The 13992-nt window shown below is 47.9% G+C and overlaps 1 protein-coding gene across 2 annotated transcripts in view; it reads left to right on the forward strand.

Moving 5' to 3' along the window:
- Positions 1-1338: 1338 nt before the first annotated feature.
- The window catches only part of ENTPD1 (ectonucleoside triphosphate diphosphohydrolase 1), a 346298-nt gene continuing 333644 nt past the window's right edge, over positions 1339-13992 (forward strand). Inside the window, exon 1 of one of the 2 annotated variants that reach the window (XM_086922582.1) lies at positions 1339-2274. In XM_086922582.1, the coding sequence (XP_086778708.1) occupies positions 2259-2274 (16 nt within the window). In that variant the 5' untranslated portion in view covers positions 1339-2258. The remainder of the gene's footprint in view (positions 2275-13992) is intronic. The other variant, XM_086922583.1, reaches the window with a different exon arrangement.

Raw genomic sequence — 13992 nt, forward strand, 5'->3', positions numbered from 1 at the left:
ACGCCACTCAACTACGCAACGCCACTCAACTACGCAACGCCGCTCAACTACGCAACGCCGCTCAACTACGCAACGCCGCTCAACTACGCAACGCCGCTCAACTACGCAACGCCGCAATGCCACGCAACTACGCAACGCCACGCAACAACGCAACGCCACGCAACAACGCAACGCCACTCACACATGCAACGCCACTCACACATGCAACGCCACTCACACATGCAACGCCACTCAACTACGCAACGCCACTCAACTACGCAACGCCACTCAACTACGCAATGCCACTCAACTACGCAACGCCACGCAACTACGCAATGCCACGCAACTACGCAACGCCACGCAACTACGCAACGCCACGCAACTACACAACGCCACGCAACGCCGCTCAACTACGCAACGCCGCGCAACTACGCAACGCCATGCAACTACGCAACGCCACTCAACTACGCAACGCCACTCAACTACGCAACGCCACTCAACTACGCAACGCCACTCAACTACGCAACGCCACTCAACTACGCACACATGCAACGCCACTCACACATGCAACGCCACTCACACATGCAACGCCACTCACACACGCAACGCCACTCACACACGCAACGCCACTCACACACGCAACGCCACTCACACACGCAACGCCACTCACACACGCAACGCCACTCACACACACAACGCCACTCACACACACAACGCCACTCACACACACAACGCCACTCACACACGAAAAACCACTCACGTTGCCAATAGGTCTCGCAGTACGACAGTTGGAGCCATTACAATTGCAAATAACAATACCTTTCACTTTGGTTATCATTTTAAATACATAAAGGGCTTTGTCATTTACAAAACCAATAGCTCCAACTTTCCTACTGCGAGACCTATTGGCAACGCCAGTGCTTGTTTATTAAACAGCTTATTGTGTTTATTTTTTAATAACTCTTCTTTAAAAGAATCCAATTGATCAAAAGATGTCAGCCGACACGTGTTTCGCCCGTCAGGTCAAGTCGACCAGGGCTTTTTCAAGGCAATATATATTGCTGTACGGTGCGCCTTTATTATCACTTACATAGAGAGATAGAGAATATAAATCCTAATGAGTAACTATTTAGAGTAGGCAGGCAGTGTAAAACGAAAATGCCATATTTGTCAAGCACTGCGGTCTTTTCTCACATTTGGTGTCGTAGATTCCCCTCCGCATTCCAGCAGTCTCACCGCCCGCCCACCCAGCTTCGGCCCGCTCCAAGGGGGCACTCTGATGTGATCTGAAAGGAACAGAGGGCGCGCCGTGCCCGCATGCCCGCCCTCCCACCGGGTTGCAGAATCCCTCGCACCGACGCACCCCCGCAGGATTACGTCTGCTTCTCGCTCGCTTCCTGGCACTGGGCCCGGCTCTTCCTTCGCTCCGTGCCTCGGATTGGCTCCGAGAAGCGGCTTCCCTCGCCGTGCTGCGGCCGGCTCCTGCGGCACAGGCACCTCCATGAAACACTTCCCCAGGTGGCGGCTTCCGCAGGCCCGCACGACACCTGCGCCGCCGCGCACCTGTGTGGCGGGGGCTACCTGCGTCACTCCCACTCTCCCCGCGGGTGAAACGGTTGAGCTCCCTGACACTGAAGTATTTGTTCCTTGTGCTAGTCTGCGTTTCCTTGCGCCTCAGACAAGCCTTGTGTGCTCTGTCCTTGCTTGCAAACAGCAACAACGCTTTGGCAAAGAGAGACTCATAACCTGCCTTGGGTGAGGGATGAAAGTGAAGGACAGGTGGATATACCAACAGACTGACTCCCAAGGCAGCCCTCGCTTGCAGAATGCCGGCCTGCCTGCCTAGGGGAGGTGGGAGGGTGCCGGCGAGCTAGGACGCGCCTGGTTCCTTTAAGAGCGCCGCTCGCTCGCCCTCCCTCGCATTCCTCCCCGAGCCCTGGCAGCGTCGGGCAGGGGATGGAGGATGGCTGCTGCGCCTCTCTGCTGGTCGGAGCGGAAACCCAGCGGCCCCGTGAGAAGCCGAGCAGCCCGGAGGGCCCGGCGGAGCGCTGACCGCTGAGGAGGCCGGCCTGCCGGGGACCCAGCAGCAGCCGCTGCTCTGGCACGCAAGGAGCGCCGCTGACCTGCCGCACACCAGCCCGGCTCCTTCCGAGTCCAGGGGAACGAAACCCCTCCCACAGGCATGGACCGTTAAATAGCCAGGGCTCGTGTGCTTCCCTCAGTGAGGCACCCCAGAGGCTGAGCACGAGCAGAGAGCAGCGAGAGGTGAACCCAGGCTGATGGAACAACCCAGGGGTAAGCGGGGCGCCAGGGGTTAACAGGCTCCAAGAGGCAGAGGGAAACTTTCCAGGAACCCGACCACTTAGTGCGCCTGCCTCAGCTTGACACAAAAGCCTCACAGCCTATGCATATTCATTGAACGTGTGTGTGTGTGTGTTTATTTAGACTTCCTATTCACGGCGGGGTTGTGGCTTTTCGTGTTGTTGTGAAACTCGTACCCTGGGGCCAAAACACCAGGGCTCATTTACACATCAGTTCCTGGCATCGTCTGTATAATACAGTTTTCCGCTGCGCAGCCCCCCACCACCACCACCCCTCTTTACCTCTGAAGTTAGGAGATTCATTCCTGTGCGTGACTGTGAAGCCCCCTCCACATTCCGTTCCCGTTGTTGGCGTGACAGCGGTTTGTTTAGAGAGTGAGGCTGTCTGGGTCCCCAGGCGCTGGGGTGGGCAGAGGCCACTGTTGACCCCCGGAAAGTGCTTGTGTTGTGATGTACCATAGGTTTCTGTTTTGCTATTTTTCTGTAGTGTTAGGATGCTTAGTGTGGGAGTTGTAGAGTCCAGGATGTAATGTGACCTCGACCAGCATGTGTTCTTGCAGTGTGCACTGAATATGAGGCTGAGAGGGGGCACCATGGAACAAACCCCTCCCCAAGCAGCCTCGAAGTGTAGGGTGGTGTCATTGCCAGGTTCTATCTCCTCAGTTAAACATGTCACATTGACCTCTGACCTGCCGAATCTTCCGGTCAATACTCTCAAACGTAGATTTGGGGAGTTTATTGCTTCCTAATAGCGTAGTTCATGTATTCATCCCTTGGTAAAGTGAAGAGGCGTTTTTTCCACAATCTGCACTGGCCCATGAGTCTGTCCTGGCTGCCCGACAGGATCCCGTCCAGACTGTCCCACCCTCCCCACGTGCAGGCAGTTTACCGAGCTTGTCTGCTCTGTGCCTGCCCTGGGGTGTACTAAAAGCCCCAATTGCTTGATAGCTCCAATTACTCCAATTATGCATTTCACGTGAAACTCTCACAAGCCTTTAGTTTTAGCAGGAGCTATAGAAAAAAAAATAATTGATCAACAATCGAGACTTACTACTGTACACTCCATTGGGAAGTTGGGCAGAATCGATGGACAATGTTGGATTATCTGTTTCTCATTTAGATGCATATTCGTTGTTGCATTGTTGTTATTCCTTCCGGTTATACTATGTTGAATTTTTCTATCAATGCTATGTCTTGTAAGCCCTTTGATAGTATACCCTCGGGCTAGCCAGCGCTATATAAAACTCCTGAATAAATTATTCCAACATACATCTGTTCGGTGTAGCCTATAACCAGAATCACTATGCCTGCCCAAGGACGCAGAAGCTAACAGAGGAAAAGAGGATTTCTATGCAGTTGGTTGACATAAAACACTCCCAACATCTCAAGACCACCTGTGCTACGTCAGTGGGAATGAAACTCAGTCAATTTATCATGATGGCGTGCCCGTTTTTTGACCTTGTGGAAGTTTTGTGGTTGCCCCGAGGCACTGCTGTGCATAGTCAATGAAAACGTGGCTAAGAATGTGTCATTCAACAACATTTCACTTTTTCCCGAAACACTTATACTTCAGGGAGGACTGTATTGTCGCTTGTCTGAACCCGTTCAAGAGCTACCTCGTAATAATTTACAAAATGACCATGATCTAAAACGATAAGGAGCTTTTGAGTGCATAATCTAAAACAGATCGAATAAGATGCATATTTCGTTTCTGCAGGTATGTCGTAATCTACTCGAGCCCTGATATGTCACACGCTGCTCGACGCTATAATTATTTTAAATTGCTACAACAGTATATCGTTAATGTTATACTTACGCACGTGCATGCTCGCTGCAATGACGCAGATTTAGTCCATGCTATTTTAGAGGGAGAGTGTCTTCAGGCATGTGTACTCAGGCACGTGTTTTCAGTGGTCAGATGGGTGCCTGGAATTCTAATGGTTGTGGTCATGTGTGGTAGCGAACTTCACAAAGGCACCTCACTCTGGAATCTTTGACCTGGCTTTTTCTTTCCACATGGCAACAGATGGGATATGATTTAGGCCTATTGTTCCTCTGAATAGTATTTAGAATGTTAAAAACTGCTTATATTAGGATACAATGCAAACACAAGGAGATGATGGTCGGAGCCCTGAAACTTTTCAGAAACTCACCCCTAGTCACAGATCTGGGTTGAATCCATCATTGTTCTTTAGCTCACTTTGCCACCCCAGTTCAGACCCAGCCATATGCAAATCAATCATGACCCTGTGCCTCTTGGGAACAGTCCAGCCGAACTGCCAAGCCAGGTCTTTCCTGGACCGGAAACAAGACTCCTGGTACCGGTTTCAGGGTAACACCCTTCATCAGCCAGGCTAGCTTGAATCCAATGGCAACGTGAGCAAGGGATACTCTAATATTTCAGTGGTTGTTAGCCCAGTTAGTGCTAGATATGAAATTCCATTACACTGAACCATCCATCACCTTGTTGTTGACGCCCTAAGTGCTGTGGGTATGCCCAGCTGTGGGTCCTGTGCTCACTGTGCCACTGGAATCCAGCTATACCTGGCTGAGAAGGCCTTATCAGGATGAAACCGGTCCTAGGTTGCTTGTACTCTGACTCAGGAAGGACAGGGCTTGGCAGTTCGAGCTGGACTGTTCCCATTGGAGCAGCTTGAAGACTGATTTGCATATGGCCTGGTCCAAACGGAGGTAGCACAGTGGGCAAAAAGCAATGCTTAGGCCAGCATCTGAGATTTAATTCAAGGATTTCATCCATTACCATGTTGTTGTCGCATTAGACAGAAACACGTAGGACCATTGCTGTTATAAACAACAAAAAAGACTGTTTATGGTCAGTCTTTTGAAATATCGGCTTACGTAGAACTCGTCCTTCAATGAATGGGCTGTCCACCCTCTGGTATACCCTATGTCAACTTTTTTATGCCCAGAAACGAGATGCTGTTTCTGAACAGGAATGTCCACTTCTGAGCAAACAGTAGAATGCCATGGTATGTTCGTGTTGTAGCTGCTCACTATTAGTAGCCATCTAAGAGCATACTGTCTTCTCACAGGCCCTTCTAAACAGCTCTTGTTCAGTTAGCCAGTCTGCACGAGGGACATCCTGGCTAGGCAACTTGAGGCACCCAGTCCAGACCTCACGGACATTTCGGTCCGCTCCTGGGTATGGTCACAAGTCCACAAGCATTTCTTACGCTTTGATCTTGTGTGCTCGGAGCTAATCTGTCTATAGCAATGGATGGGACATCCATGTTGTTGGGGTGGTCTCACATTCTACTACCCCCACCACCACCTTTGACGCAGGCATTTTGTTAAGTACCTTTAGCAACAAGCACTTACTTTGTAGATCAGTCGTCAGATTTAGAATATGGCCAGGACTGGGTACTCTCTCACAGTGCCACAATTGTGTTGTGACAAATTAGATACTGCTTCTTAGTTTTAATTGGGTACTGGTGAAGACCTCTTCACAAACATCTTGTCCACCTTGAAATGGTGCAGCGTGGAAGGCCACAATGCTTTTGCTTCAGGGCTTTTTAAAGAGTAACTCTTTATACCGTGCCATAGCAGGGCAGGATCTGCTTATATGATGCCCATATGGAGTGGCGATTAAAATGTCCAGCATGCAACCATGGTCTTTACTGATGTTCTCCAGACAAAGGAGTACTGTTCAAGCACACTTCCATGGCTGCTCGTGGAATGGTGTGGTGTCAGAACTAAATTTTCACTGTTTACGTGGATTGCCCCTTCTCCATGAGTATTCTTATCTTTGGATGTTTATTCTTACTATGTCTCATTTTAAAGTTTGATTCAACATTTATTGTGACTTCTGACCTGAAGAAAATGTGACTGAGCAGATAAAAGCTTTGAAGGCAGCTTCTCACAGTATCTACCACAATTATGTGTTTGGCTTACTGATTCAAAGTGGTGATTTGTGGTTGTAGTGTGAGTATGGTGTAGTTGGTAGATAGACCTAAAGTTTACCAAAATGAAACAGGAAGTCGCTGCAATATAACAATGACCTATTTAATTTCTTTTGCTCTTCCGCTGCATTTAAATATCTTTAACTTCCTTTGTATTGCAACCGCTTGCTCTGGTTTCCGGGTGCCAGAGTTTAGCATGGAAATATAAAATGTGGTAAGGAAAATAGTCGCAACCTTAAGAGGCGAGTGCGGAGATGCACATCTTGGAGAAGATGCTGCTGCTGTGGTTTTTAAAAAGAGACGTGAAAGTGACAAGCTGCATAACTGTTCGGATGTGAAGTAAGAACTAGGCTTGGATTGAGGAAATCTTCAATTTGAGCAGGCAGTACTGTGTTGAAGAGTGTGAAGATTGGGAAGTCTGGTCTTTTTCATAGAGTTCTATAAGAGTCGGAAAAAGATCTTGTACATCAAGTGTGGATTTAAAGCACAGATTTGAATTGCACAATTAAATTCCATTGGTTGCAACTTCAATTTTTACATATTTATTTTTGCAGGCACAAGGAGAGTAAGCGATTAGCCCAGAATCAATATTTTTGGGCAGGTACCAAGTACATGTGTTTGTTTTTTTTTGTTTTTTTTTTAAACTTTATTCACAGCTGCAGTATCGTATATTTGCACATTACATTACACAGTGTCAACATATCAGCCGGTGTTTTCTATTTTCACCCCGTGCATGTCCCCAACTTTTTGTTTTTCAACGTTGATACTAATAGGAGACATTAACATTAGTAATATACAATTCTGTCGCATATCATTATCATAAGATGATACAAAGGTATTGTCCAAACATCCCTTCGCCCCCCCACCCTCTTGTGTACATGAACTTCCCATCTCCCAGCCGTAGATCAATTCTCCCATCTAAAGTGTGCTCGGACGCATCCGGCTGATGTAGGCGGTAATGTATGTTGCATCATGGGGTATTACAGGTAATGGTGCAAGGAATAACTGGGGCACACCCTCACTCACTATATTCCGTGTGACTCTTCCTGTCTAGGTCCCTGACCCGGCCCCCACACTCTGGGTTTGGTCCTCGCTCTCCAGTGTAATGAGCATAGCCTCCCACTCCTGGGAAATTGGAAATTTCCGGAGGCCACGTGTTTCCTCCCTCCTAAGTGTTGTCCCCTCCGCCCTTCCCCATTTAAGTACTTCTGCCTGCCAAAGGTGTATCCCTGGGGATCTAGAGGACTTCCATCTCATTGTGATTGTCCTGAGTGCTAACAGCATTGCTAGGTCCAGTAGTTTCAATTGGGCCTTCAGCGCTTTAGGTCTTCTGCGCAGACCCAACAGACAGTACAGCGCCTCTTCCGGCACCGGCAGGTTAGTGACCGTCCGCAGTGTCCGGCACACCCCCAACCAATACTCCCGAAGTCGTGGGCATAACTACAGCATATGTAGGAACCCGGCCAGTTCCTCTCCACAGCGCTTACAATTATGGGGAGAGTCTGGGAACATTTTATGGAGCCTCATAGGGGTCAGGTATGCCCTGTGTAAAACCATTGCTTGTATAAATCTGAACCGGACATTGCGAGATACCTGCCTGGGATGTTCTTGTATCGTGGCCCAGTCCTTTTCGGACAGCTCTTGGCCCGTGTCGTGCGCTCATGTCCGCAGAAGCGCGGTGAGTGAGACTGCTGCATGCACCCTAACCCCCATGTACAACCATCTCACTGGGTGTCCTCCCGGTCCCATGTAGTACAACAAGTGTACTAGTTCATGTTGTGGGGGTTGTAGGCGTTGAGGTGCCCATCTGTGTTGTATGTAGTGTGTGACAGCGGCATGTAATGGGTACAGTCTGGGGGGGCACCAGTGGCCTGTACAAAGGCCTCATGAGTAAGAAGGTGGTCATCTCCAAAAAAGTCCCCAACCCTTTCCACGCCCGCCTCACGCCATGGTCGAAGCACTCTGTCCGTAAGCCTGCCTTGTGGCATCGGAACACCCAACAGGGGAATGTTAGCTGCATACGCCTCAGCCGTGGGCGTATATGCTAAGGCTTTCGGCCAACATCTCAAAGCTGTGCGCAGGAGCAGGTGGCACGCCGCAGGAATGCGGCTCTTCGGGAGTAAGTACATGGTTCAAACCCATATTACTAGGCTCCAAAATTGGCAGTTAGTCACTAGACCATTTCTCCGCCTAATAAAGTAGAGTGGACAGAAGAAAAAAATCCGGTCTTAGAATGTGGAATATCTGTTTGATGACTCAGGAGAGGAAGCCATATGGACTAACAGGAGTTCATCTTGAGTAGCCTACAGTGGCTAAGGCTGGGCTGCTGTTTTGTGCATGATGTGGTTGGATCCTCAGTTAAACCATCGGCCCACACTCTCACTCTTGGTGGTTGCAACTTCATTGGTTAGTGGCAATGCAACATCACATCCCTCAAGGGCATATATTGCATTGCCTTTATGAATTGCTTCTAACCATTTTGCGGGTGGTTGGAATGTAACGTTAGGGAGATGGAGTTGCCAAGCTGTGTTCCGCCAACAGTAAGTAGCCAAACTAGCAGTGTCCAAGACGACTCCATTAACTATAGACCTACCTTCTGGATTTCACTAAAATGACTAGCCTCTTGAGAAGCAAACTCCTGTCTACTCTCCCTTGTTAATCTGAGGAAGTCAGGGGAGCGCTAATGGCGAGTAGTTTTAATGGTGTGGAGGCCAGATGGACTTAACTAGTAGAACAAAGTCAGGAAAGCTCCAGTAAAGTGTCCATTGTGGAGCTCCATCACACTCTCGACTACTACTTACGGTGCCTATGAACAGACCAAGTGGAAGAGCTGAAAGACCTTGCAAGGAGTTATTGTGAGGCTGGTAAACCATCCTGCCATACTTAATGTTGATAATTAAAGGACAGATGAAGGGTGCCTTGACTGTGTTTAGAAGGTGGTGCCCACAATCTAGGAGTATGTTTGCCTAATTCGTAGGTGTTTTTTGAGTTGTGAAGGCTATTGAATCTGCACCGAGACAAGTACTGCAATACTCCATGAATAATCTTCGACTAACATAATGCTGCTTTGTGTTCACGTGAGCAGTGGGTGTATGCTAAGTAAACCTTGAATATCCAACTGAAGGGCTTCTGCTCCTGCAGGATTTAATACCAGAAAAACCACTAAGCACTTGTCTTGCGTAAATTCACCAGGGGGTGCTCTTGCAAGATGAAAAGAAAAGTCATAGGTTCATAGAGCTGTAAGTTGATAGACCTCTGTGACAGGCAGAGCATATCTCATGACGTTGAGACCGCAGGTAAAATGCAATTGTTCGTTGCAGTTTCTGCATGAACTAACTTTACAGTGAAGCTTAGCAAGAGCAGTTTCAAGATGGGTCATTTTGTTGCATTCATTCAAAGTCTTAATGTGGCGTTGCATCAACAAAAAGTTGAGCGCCCTTTCCCAAGGCAAATGGGAGAGCAGTTTGACCTAAAACTTTAATTTGTGGTAACATGCTGCTAATGCGCAAGTTTATATTAGGGAAGTGTGCCATTTTAAGCAGCTTTTGCACCTGTGCCTAGCCGAAGTGCCACCTTGCTAAATATGGAATGTGTTGTCTGTGTATTTGCTAGGTTCCGCTGTAAAGACCCAGTGCTAAAAGCCACTTCGAGGTGATCTTTACTACAGTGTGAGCAACCAAGTAATACGAATTGTAGCACCATAAATCCCACAAATTAAAGTTTGGCCATATGTGGAAATACCGAGGGAGCACCAACAGTCTGCGTAAGTGAAATTATCTGTGTGCCAGATGTCGTTGTTAACACACCAATTACTTTGCCCCCATTTGTTGTGGTTACTGCTTTTCTCAGTAAGGACATGCTGTTTCGATAGCTGGCGGGAATCCTGTATAAAAGATCTTGAAGCAGTGGTGGCTTGCTGCTGAAGTGCAGATGCACAGGCTATATTTGGGTTGTTTCCTAATGTAACCAGGGTATAGTGATCCAGATATTGTATTGTTATGCACTTCGACTCCTGGGTAATGAAGGCATGTTGATGGTCTGAGATTAGAGGGGCCTTCTCAGAGCAGACATCCTCTTGAGTGCCAGCGGGTTGCCTTCTGTTGTCGCGGCGTTACTGCTGTTTGCCGGAATGCCTGATCAATAATGGGGTATTTATATATAATTCCACACACATGAAAAAGCCCCTTGTGTAGCAGTTTCCAGAAATAGTGGAACATGCAGAGGTGCTTCCATGGAATTCCTGGTGGTCAGATTTGCGCATCTAATCAGCGAGCACAAACCGGCTTTGTGCGCGACTCTCTTTAAATCAAAGGATATCCTCTCTGTCCTGTAATGGTATGCAAGGAACAAACCATGGACAAAAAAGGGCTCTGTCTGGAAAGATTTAGTTGTAAGCACAATCAAAGCGGCAATCATACTCTCCAAAGGGAGGTTATATTTAGTGCCACAGACTAGCACTCTCTTTTGTGGATTCTGCAATTGGAGAAGAAAGTTATTTCTTGCTGTTCTTGGAGTTGGTCTGACTCTTCCTTTTAGGATTTCAGTGCGCACTTTTTGTAAATAAATCTTCTTTATTCCTGTTATTGTACCTTCCTCCAGCACCACACACTAGGGGCCTGCTTTGGTCTAGAACACCTGCCTGTAAAGCCTTAAAGACTTTGCGGTTTTTCTGGCAGGCACTTGACATTTAGTGTCTGCTTGCGATGCCCCTCTTCATATACCACTCCTTTGCTATGTGCAGGGTTTGCGGAATGACTGCTAGGAAGAGCAGCGCCTGAGTAGTTTTATACAGTGCAGCTGAGCCAGCTTTCTATATTTTTACTTTTTTGTTCTTTTATAGCAGTGATGCATGCATTCTGAGCGTTACCTCAGTACCAGCAAGCTCATGGTTTGCCAACTCATCGACAACACCAGTTCACAGGCCTGGGCTGTATTCAGTTGCTTATTTGCTTATGATGATAGCTTTCTAGACCCTGTTTTTTATGCTGGTCGTGAGAAAAGGCTGCTGGGCGCTTTGCCATGTGGAGAAGCCCTAGTTCTTGTCTTTCGAAGATTTCTCCCCTCCCCCCCCCCAAGAGGTGGAAGTAGCTGAATTGAAGTCAGAACTTCTTCTTCATCTGGAAGCTGATGGTGGAAGTAGCTGAATTGAAGTCAGAACTTCTTCTTCATCTGGAAGCTGATGGTGGAAGTAGCTGAATTGAAGTCAGAACTTCTTCTTCATCTGGAAGCTGATTCCATAGTTTTATCGCTGCAGAGCAAGTGAAATCATGGATGTACTTGCACCGCCGGGTCTGTAAGAAAGGCGCTGCGAGCTGGTGGAGAACCTGATGTGGCGAAACTGTGCCCCAATGGCTAATTCCGAGAGGTAACCAAACCATTAGGGAGAAGTTGTTTTCGGAACACTCTTTCTTTGCTTGATAAGGGCAAAAATACTGTTACGGGCTTCAGCGGCTGGGCCAGTGGGTGTGTCCGACTGGGACCAAGCAGATTGACATACATTACAGTGAGCTTTTCCTCTGCGTTGCAATAACTTTACAGTGCAGTGCCATATGATTCATTTCCAGTGCACCGACAAGCCAGTAGCTGTTAAAATATGTTACCTGTTTCTGAGTGTCCCAGAAACCCTAGCGCTGTGTGTCACAAGACCTGCACTGCGAAGCGCTGATCATATAGCGTTTTTAAACTTGGCGTTTTACTGCTAATTTTATCTTTCAGTGTATTTCTTGTGTAAAATCATTGTGTACAATTTTAACAATTGTTGCCTCACCTGTAGGCTAACGTAATTACTGCTTGGGATTTCACTCTTAAAACTCCCGCCCCGGTCCGCCGCATCCATCTTGGGCGTTTGAAGCAGAGGGTGGAGGAGGAGCCCAGCACTCCGGGCTCAGGGCTGCAAGGTCAGCGTTCTAGCTGCCCCTACCTCGACTATAAAATGTGCGTAGGTCCGCGACCGCGCAGCGGACGCGTGCAGCGGGCGCGTGCAGCGGGCGCGCCGGAAGCGCGCCGAAGTCGAGCCAAAGTCAAGCCCGTCTGCGCCCGTCCGCGGCAGGACGGGGCGCGGGGCCAGGAATCCTAGCCATCCAATTCCTTCCACAATACGGTATGATAGGCAGGAACTGTTAGATCTATGTCCTAAGGTCACCCTCCCTTGTAAACGCACTATGAAGGCGCTATCTCTGCATTGCTGTCCTCCGTGCTCTTTCACGCCAGATTTGCCACCTACGAAGGTTCTGCCTAACAGGCAGATTAAGGCTGGACTGATAAACTGCCGGTCGCTCAGCAAACACAGTATTCAAATATATCACCTTCTTGAGGATGAAGGTTTCAATATTCTGTTTTTAACTGAGACCTGGCTAGGAGAATCTTCTGACCCTGACATTATAGAGGCTATGCCCCCTGGATACTCCCTCTTCAGACTAGATAGGAAGGAAGGCAGGGGAGGAGGAATTGCCATTGCAACCAGAACTCCCATAGAATGCTCCCTATCTCCCCTTACAATAGATCACTGTGAAGCAGGATCGTTTACAATTGTCATAGGACCTCAACTCTCCCTCTCGGGCATTCTTGTGTACAGACCCCCTGGTAGACTGTATGATTTCACCAATAGCCTGATAGAAGCCACAGCACACCTAGCAATAAGGAAAAGTAGATTGTTGGTACTTGGTGACATGAATATACACTTTGACGATCCCCTCGCTACAGAGGCTAAGAACATCAGGTCAAAACTTCAATCCCTACAGCTCGATCTTATAAACCATGATCCCACCCACAGACTGGGCCACCTCCTAGATCCTATCTTTGGGAATGGCTCCGGAGTACTAGCCACATCCCCTATTCCGGTACCCTGGTCCGATCACTCTATTCCATTTTTCATTCAGATATCTGAGTCTGATCCTAAAAAAAGAGTGTGATCGCCGCTACCTGCGGCGGAATTGGAAAAACTTCTCCCATGATATGTTTAACAAGCTACTCGAAACAGGAGGTCCTCTGGGAGACACCGACTGTGAAACAGCCTATAGTCATTTGCAGAATCACATCTTAAAGGCCCTAGATAAGACTGCTCCTATTCGCAAAATGAAAAATCTCAACAAAATGAGGAAAACTACCCCGTGGTACACGCCTGAACTCCAGGCTACTAAATCTGCCTGTAAAAAATTAGAACGTGAGTGGCGTATCAATTTCTGCCCCAATATTAAAATACAATACAAAAAGCATATAATAAAAAAATTCGCACCTCCAAAGCCTTGCACTACAAAACTCGCATTGGGGAGGCAGGAAACTCCTCTAAAGAACTTTTTAAAATCTTTAAAGAAATCTCGGTGCTCTCTAATGACAATCCTTCCGGTAATGACTCTGTGGAAACCTGCAACAAAATAGCAAAATACTTTTCTGGGAAAATAACTGCCATCTATGCCAACTTTTCTGGGCACCTGACCTCTGGCCATGATTTTAAAGAAAGCACAGAACTAAGTCCTAATGAGCCTTGCTTACAATGCTTTTCGGTACCCCCTCCTGAAATGCTTGTCAACGTCTGCAAAAGTGTCAAATCGGGTTCCCCACGCGACCCAGCCCCCCCCCCCGAAAGTACTCATAGCTAGTCTACATGTACTGGAACCCTATATCAGGCATGTTATCCAAGACTCCTTTTCCTCTGCCTGCCTCCCTGAGGATTGGAAAAAAGCAATAGTACTGCCAATCAAAAAGAAACCTAATGTGAGCCAGGATATATTGGAAAATCTACGTCCCATCTCTCTCCTCCCTTACCTTGCGAA

This window comes from Lissotriton vulgaris, chromosome 5 (genome assembly GCF_964263255.1).
Source record: "Lissotriton vulgaris chromosome 5, aLisVul1.2, whole genome shotgun sequence".
NCBI lineage: Eukaryota > Metazoa > Chordata > Amphibia > Caudata > Salamandridae > Lissotriton > Lissotriton vulgaris.